The sequence below is a fragment of the Myotis davidii genome, unplaced genomic scaffold (assembly GCF_000327345.1).
Source record: "Myotis davidii unplaced genomic scaffold, ASM32734v1 scaffold500, whole genome shotgun sequence".
Taxonomy (NCBI): Eukaryota; Metazoa; Chordata; class Mammalia; order Chiroptera; family Vespertilionidae; genus Myotis; species Myotis davidii.
In genome coordinates, this window is record NW_006293949.1 from 223,112 (window position 1) to 231,572 (window position 8,461).

The 8,461-nt window shown below is 38.8% G+C and overlaps 1 protein-coding gene across 3 annotated transcripts in view; it reads left to right on the forward strand.

Moving 5' to 3' along the window:
• LAMP2 (lysosomal associated membrane protein 2) overlaps positions 1-8,461 on the forward strand; it is a 49,700-nt gene that overhangs the window by 13,016 nt on the left and 28,223 nt on the right. For all 3 annotated transcript variants that reach the window (XR_001514567.1, XM_006767809.2, XM_006767811.2), the window contains exons 2-3: positions 3,852-3,970; positions 5,062-5,275. Coding sequence is in view for 2 of the 3 variants with exons in the window: in XM_006767809.2 (XP_006767872.1) it covers positions 3,852-3,970; positions 5,062-5,275 (333 nt within the window). In the remaining variant the exon portion in view is untranslated. The remainder of the gene's footprint in view (positions 1-3,851; positions 3,971-5,061; positions 5,276-8,461) is intronic.

An 8,461-nucleotide genomic window follows, 5' to 3' on the forward strand; every position in this document is an offset into this window, starting at 1 on the left:
GGCTTCTGCTGTCAAGCCAAATGTGAGGGGACGTAGGCCAGGCCGAGGGACCCCACCAGTGCATGATCAGACCCAGGGAGGGATGCGGAGGTTGGCCAGCTGGGGAGGGACCATGGAAGGGCTCCAGGGTGTGTCCGGCCCATCTTGCTCAGCCCCGATTGGCGGACCCCAGCAGCCAGATAACCTACCAGTCAGAGCATCTGCCTCCTGGTGGTCAGTGCACATCACAGCAAGCAGTTGAGCAACCTTAGCATATCATTAGCATATTATGCTTTGATTGGTTGAACAGCTGACCGGACACTTAGCATATTAGGCTTTTATTATATATATATATTTCATAGAAGAAGGGAGAGGGAGAGAAAGTTTGAAATTCTGGGGGTCAATGATGAGAGAGTATCATTGATAGGCTGCCTCCTGCATGCCCTACACTGGAGATTGAGCCCATAACCCAGGCATATGCCCTAACCTCAAACCATGCTCAAACCATGACTTCCTGGTTCAAGGGTCAGTGCTCAACCACTGAGCCATACCAGCTGGGCTATGCGTACTTTTCCCTTCTATATGTCATGCTGCATACTTTTCCATATGCGTGTTGCACATCAATAGAATTTTCCTTTATAAAATATGCGTATTAGGTAATGCAGAATTACTGGAGGTCCTGGCTACATATCCCAAAGTCTGATTCAGTATCCCAAATCATGTTCTTGAACTGCATTTCCATTGCCAAGCATTGAACTGCAGCTTGCACCATTGGCCACTGCCACTACCAGCTCTGCCTGCCTTGTCCCCTGGTAGCTTAATCCTGCTGTAACTACTTCCACCTGAGGGAGAAAGTTCCATTCCTGGCTCCTATACAAATTCTGGTGTGGATGCCTTTGTTAGGTGGAGCCTAGCACAAGATTCTATCCTTGCTGTAAGGGAGGCTTGGGAAAGCAAGTATCTAACATTTTCAGCTTTTTAAAAAATACATATTTTATTGATTTTTTTACAGAGAGGAAGGGAGAGGGATAGAGAGTTAGAAACATCGATGAGAGAGAAACATTGATCAGCTGACTCCTGCACACCTCCTACTGGGGATGTGCCTGCAACCAAGGTACATGCCCTTGACTGGAATCGAACCTGGGACCTTTCAGTCCGCAGGCCGACGCTCTACCCACTGGGACAAACCGGTTAGGGCTGACATTTTCAGCTTTTAAAGTAGGCAGTGATGTCTGCCAGAAATTGTTAAAAAAAAAAAAGAAAGAAAGAAAAGGAAAGGAAAGGAAAGAAAGAAAAAAAGAAGAAGAAGAAGGCAGTGGAGGGGGTATTTCAAAGTGAAATCCTTCCTGAGGTGAATATTTAGGTCAGTAGAAGAAAGTAAATTTCAAATGTTAGGTATAGTGTCTAGGGGTAGAGATTGAATACAACATAGCATTTGGGTCCAGTGGAACAAGTTTAACCAGATCAAAGGGTGTGTTCTGGGAAAATGGCTAGAGAAAAGTTGAAGGAGTGGGGTGGGAAAGATTAAGGATTAATTTGAAAGCCAAGTGGAGGAATTCAAATTTAATATGGGAATTTCAGAGCCAATAAAAGTTTGTGAACAAGAATGTGTCCTGAGCCTTAACCGGTTTGGCTCAGTGGGTAGAGCGTCGGCCTACAGACTGAAAGGTCCCAGGTTCGATTCAGGGCAAGGGCACATGTGCCTAGGTTGCAGGCTCATCCCCAGTAGGAGGTGCGTGCAGGAAGCAGCCAATCATTATTTTTAAAAAAAGAATGTGTCCTGAGAGGAAGAGGTATTCAAGGACCATTAAGCTGGCAACACTTCTAGGAGCAGCAGCTAGGAGGTGTCTAGTAATTTAGGGAATGGGTGGTGAATTGCGAGTAGAAATAAAAGTCAGAGACTGGATTTAAGAGAGCATTTGAAGGGAAAAAATATCAATAGGACTTAAAGAAAATGAAGGAGAAGGTAATTCTCCTACTTTTGAGCCTGATGTGGTACCGCCTTTCATTCAGAGCTAGCGAGGGTGAGAAGGGGACTAGTTTGTAGGAAGTAGAATCAATTTTCATTTTGGAATTGTTGAGTTTGACGTAATAGGTCTTTGAGTACTAGTAAAAGCAGTCCCTGTGCAGTTGGAGATAGAGGCCAGACAGTGAAGTAAGCTCTGTGGAAGGAATACTAGTAGCTCTCACAGGGAGAGAGGGTGTGAAGGGACTAGAACAAATGTGCCAGAGTTCAGTGTTTCTCAGATCTCACATTTAGTGGTAAATATAATGTAGTGGAAAATTTGGACTACAAATTGTACCTTCTGCTTCGTAAAGCTTCACCTCAGCCCATATTGATACTATTATTATTTGATGCTGTTTTCTTTCTATTACTCTAATATCTTTGAAGTGTATATAATTAATCCATATGAGGCTTCTCTTGGTTATTTCTAATAGTTTTGAATGCTTTGAATACAAGGAGAATATGTTCAAGCTAGGGACTTTAAACAAGACTGAGAGAGGCTGCGTATAAAAAGCAGGCCTCCAGTTGATTAGAAAAATTACGAGCTGGAATTCTCAGCACCACTACTGGGTAGCCTTGGATCAGTGATGACAGCTCCATTCCATATTGTACTTAGAAAAGAATGGCTGTAAAACCTACTTAGGCCTAACAAGGTCTTTTCGAGCCTTAGCCAGTACAGTTAGGCACTGTCAGTAACCACAAGCTTTAGCACAATATTCAGGCTTGGTAAGGCAGCCTGGACTCTGGAGCCTGACGACAGGCTTTTGTGTACAGCTTGTAAGCTGTTGTTGAGGCACACCTTCTTAGTATTCCTCTTAGGACTTTATTCTCTATAGTCTGTAACATGTTCCTACTTGTAGATTATTCTAGATTGCTCAGATATCATTAAAGGATCTGCAGCTATCTTAACAGGTAACAGCTCATCCCTTGGGTAATGTGTGAATTAGTGAAGAAAAATCCCTAGATAGTTACCCATCATTTAAGCTGCTGGTGTGTTTGCTGGCATATAGTGCTTGAGTCCTCGGTCTCTCCAGGGTAATAGGTAATATCTTCCCTATATTTAGCTTAGTGTAGATCTTACTCAAATTAGCAGAAAAGACTCAAGGGCATGTTTGTCTCCTGCATGGTTTCTCTACCTAAAGAGGTAGCAGATTGACAACACAGGAAGTGATTTTGAGTCCGTGTCAAAGGATCCATCAGCCTTTCTAATTAATAGGATTTTTAAGTGAAACAAGAAATGATGAACCAGTAGTGCATTTATAAAAAAAAATAACCTTTTGCTTATGGATCAGACAACCTTTGCAACTCTGCTCCTTTGCTCACATGGTAGACATGCATCGAAAGAGTTATCCCACCTCTTTACATCAGAAGAAAGTAGTTTGCCAAGACATCCGTGTGTCATAGTTCATGTAGTTTCTGACAGGCCTTAAGGCAACAAGACGATTGAATATCAGATCTATCATTATTTTTGCAGAGAGAGTTCCCTGAGCTGGTGTGAGAGAAGCAGGAGTTTAATACCCCTTCCAAGCTCCCCCTTACCTCGTTTATCTTAAAGGGCAAAAATCTGAACAGGCAAACTATAATTGCCTAAAACAAAGCCAGCAAGGCACAGATTAATGTCACCAACCTGTGCCATTACCTATACATCCTAGGTCAAGCAATTATTCTTTTGGGAAGAGGAAACACTAACTTTATCAATAACATTCCACTAAAGATAAAAAGAAAAACAATGACCAAGATACCATATCTATTAAAAATACTTTGTTTCATTTTAGAGCTGGTTGAACTTCAGTGGTGGATAGAGCTTGTTCTTATATATGTTTTTGTAGTACAAGTTAAAAATCTTACTCCTTTTTAATCTTTTTAGGAGCTATCTCATCTTATGCATTAGAACTTAATTTGAAGAATTCAAAAAATGCCACTTGCCTTTATGCAAAATGGCGGATGAATTTCACTATAGACTATGAGACTACAAGCAAAAGTAATGTAAGTATTTTTCTTTTTCTTTGAGTTTTATAGCAGGAATTTAATTCTATTCTTTTTATCCTTTACATGCATTTATACAAATAAGATTTCATATATTAACTGACTTAAGTTATGTGAGTTTTTAAAAAAACTTGTGTCCTTGAATGTATTCTGATCAGTGTTGGAAGGAATATTTTAATTGGTTCTTTCAAGTTTTTTTAGAGTTGCTTAAGGGCAAATGATCTGAAGACTCTATGGTGTTCTAACTGCTTCTGTAATGTTTTTAACATGTATAAACATCAAAGCTTGTCCCTTTTTAAATAGCTTGCTATTAAAAATCTCCCCTTTTGGCAGTACTACTCAATCCCTTTGCCTTTTTATTTTCTTTTAGTTAAGGTCCTGCCTGCTTACAACCTGATTTTTAAAAAATCAACTTAAGAAGAGAAGTTCAGGCTAGTTTTCCTTTTCCTTTCAGACATAGTACATGAATTTGTCCAGAAACCTGGTGTGTAGCTGAGGAATCTGAGACTGGTTTACACAGCAAATCAGGCAAAGGGCAACCTAGCCATGGGGAATGTGTGATGTAGACTAAAGTGGCACATCCTGCGAAAATGCTTGATGCTCACTACTGTCTGTGTGTGTTCCTTACTCCCAAACTTCTTTATTTCAACTTCATCTTGTTTGTTTGTTTATATTTCTATTAAATTTATTTTGGTTTATTGGTTAACATCATGTAATTTTCAGGTATACAAAATTATAATACATCATCTGTATATTGCATTGTGTGCTCAACACTCAATCTAGTTTCCATTACCTTATATTTGACCCCCTTCACCTATCTTGCCATCCCCACCTCTCTTTCCCCTGTTGTCTGTATCTATGAGCTTGTTTTTGTTTGTTTGGTTAGTTTATTGCTTTTTATTTTATATTTCACATATGAGTGAAAGCTTATGGTTTTTGTCCTTTTCCATTTTAGCATAATACTATACAAACCTATCCATATTGTTGCAAATGGCAATATTTCATCTTTTTATGGCTGAGTAGTATTCCATTGTATGTATGTACCACATCTTTATCTAATCATCCACAAATCAAACTTCTTTTTCTTTTAGAAAACTGTAACCATTTCAGACCTTGGCAATGCAACATACAATGGAAGTATCTGTGGTGATGACCAGAATGGTCCCAAAATTGAGGTTCAATTTGGATCTGTTTTTTCCTGGACTGTGAATTTTACAAAGGAGAAGTCTACTTATTTAATTGAAAGTATCTCATTTTCCTATGACACTAATGATAGCACAACATTTCCTGATGCTAAAAAGAAAGGTAACCTTAATAATTGGATTTGTGTTATGTTCTCTTGCTGTTTATTAATAATAAAAATGTGAATAATTTAAAAATTATGCTTATGCATGTATGTCTTCCTAACTACACTGGAAACTATGCTTTTGTATCCTTCCCACACCCATGTACAGCACAGTGTTCAACACAGCATTGATATTTGCTATGCTTTGTATCAGATGGTACCTTAATCCTTATCAATAAGCTTGAGAAGTAGATATTTTCCCAACTTTACAGGTAAAAGGAATGAGGCTTGATGATATTAAATTACTTTCCCAAATGTCACACAGGCTAGTAAGTGGGTGAGCTGTTTTTTTGAACCAAAGTCTATTGAGCTACACACTTAACTATTACTATTTATTTCATTCAATGGGCACTGAATAAATGTTGAATCAATGAACAAATCCTTTATTAATAACTATTTTAAATGTGTACAAATTCAGTAATCTAAAAGGAACAGAAATCCTTCATCTGCAAATCTTTCTATCATTTTGATAGGATTTTGCCAACAAGTAAATGATGATTAATTAAAGATAAAATGACTGGAGTCAACATTTACTGCTATTTTGAGAAATATCAGGTCAAAAAGAACTTGGGGAAAGCATTGGCAATTAGGTCACCATTGTAACTACTAGAACTGAAATGTGTATTAAAATGTTTTGAAGGCATGAATAATGGAGATTTCCATTGTGTTAGGGATATAATTCTCTCCTTTCTTTCCCCTCTGTTGAGGTTGAGTTAACATGTTTGTTGTAGCTTAGCATTTCTCACCAGTAATATTTCATTCTGATCCCAGAAATAGATACAGAGACTTCAGTTGCCTAGACCTGGAGATAAATAACTCATTTGGATATATGGATATTAAAAGATCATATTTTAAGGACTCAGAAGTGAATGTGGTCATATAAAATGGGAGTTATCGCAGACTTAGATTTGGAAATCAAATCCTAGTTTTCTTTTTTACCAATCTCTTAGTTTGAGGGGGATAACTAAAGCAAATTTGTTATGCGATATTGTATATATTTAGTTTTGTGCCCTACATTGTATTTCAGAGCTAGTATAAGATTTGCCCCTCACTTTCAAGGAGCTTAAAAACTAGTTGGAGAGACAAAGTGAAATTATTTTTCAATTTATGTGGGAAAATTAGAAGGCATTGAGATCTGTGTGAAGTTGTTGTTGTTTGTGCTTGGGAGGTTGGAGGACTCATACATCTTTTCTGACAATGTGAGAGAAGCTCTCCAATGGTTCTCAACCTTCCTAATGCTGTGACCCTTTAATACAGTTCCTCATGTTGTGGTGACCCCCAACCATAAAATTATTTTCGTGCTACTTCATAGCTGTAATTTTTCTACTGTTATGAATTGTAATATAAATATCTGATATGCAGGATGTATTTTCAGGGGTCGCGACCCACAGGTTGAGAACCGCTGCTCTAGACCCTCTCTCTCAAAATACAGAGTGACTTTTGCATATTGTACATAGTCCCTGAGCCCATCTGTGCATGCCTGCAGTTAAGAGGTCAGATTTAAAGTGTTCTCATAAGGAGCCCTGATTAAGAAAGAGCACAGAGAAAGGAGAGGTCAGTGTGTGTTGAAGTGAAAAGGTAGGACCTGAGCTGAAACTCTGCTAATGTAGAATTAGAGTAAGCAGAGAATTTTGAGCAGAGTATTTCCAGCAGGGGGAAGCATCGTGTGTGTGTGGCAGTAATTGAAAAGCTGCCAGATTAAAATAGAGGCTGTGTGTGTAGCAGCCAAGAAAATCAAGTTGGCTAGGTGGCAATGGGTCTAAGTTATAGGGAGCCTTGGAAGCCAAGGAAAGGCATTTAGCTTGATAGGGTAGACACTGGGGAACCATTTTAGTTTTTTACCAGGAGAGCGATATAACCAAAGCAAGGACTACTAGTTTATAAAGAATATTCTGCAGAATTAATTTGGAAGTGAGGAGACTGCATGCAGAGAAGCCAGCTTCAAAGGCTATTATAGTAATTAAGGTATGATGTGATGAGTGCCTGGACCAAATGGGTGGCAAGAAAAGGAGGTGGGGTTTAATCTGACAGATTGATGGGAAAACTTTGGACTCTAAAAGCTAACACGTATTTCATCCACCTTTTATTTTAAATAAGGAGAATGCAGATTTTTTTTATTACTAGCATCTGTGTAATATTTGAAATTATTTGGAATTTAAAAGGGCTTCCTTAAATGGACTATTGATGGTTTTTGAAATAATTTTGTGTTTTCTTTTTAGGCTTCTGATAATTGAAGTGACTTGGAAATTGCTGTTTTCTTTAAAGAGTTTTTTTCTTGATTAAAATACAGAAAAGCACCAAGAATAATATAACAGGCCCATGCGTACCCATTACTCAGAATTAGTAAATGCCATTGTTTTTCACATTTTGCCTCATCTTTTAATTTTATTTTTTAAATATATTTTTTTGATTTTCTACAGAGAGGAAGGGAGAGGGACAGAGAGCTAGAAACATCGATGAGAGAGAAACATCGATCAGCTGCCTCCCGCCCCCACACATCAATGATGAGGGAGAATAATTCATCGGCTGCTTCCTGCATGTCCCACACTGGGGATTGAGCTCACAACACAGGCATGTGCCCTGACCGGGAATTGAACTGTGACCGCCTGGTTCATAGGTTGATGCTCATCCACTGAGCCATGCTGGCTGGGCTAAATAAATAAAATCTTACAAATACATTTGAGGTTTCCTTTGTACCTACTCTCTAGAGCCATTTTCCTCCCTGCCTCCTGAAACGTAACCACTCTCGTGAATTTGGAGTATAGCCTTTCTGTCTATTTGTTCCTTCTTGACTAATACACATGTCAGTATATATGTTCATAAACAATACATAGTTTAAAAATGATAGTTTTATAGTGTAAGTCAATATTTCTACAACTTGTTTTTTTTTTATTAATTTGTTTTTTGAGGTCTAAATACAGCGAGTTCATGTAGCTGTTCACTTACGTTAAGGGTAAAAACAATTGTTCTAGCCGAAACCGGTTTGGCTCAGTGGATAGAGCGTCGGCCTGCGGACTCAAGGGTCCCAGGTTCGATTCCGGTCAGGGGCATGTACCTGGGTTGCGGGCACATCCCCAGTAGGAGGTGTGCAGGAGGCAGCTGATCGATGTTTCTCTCTCATCGATGTTTCTAACTCTCTATCTCTC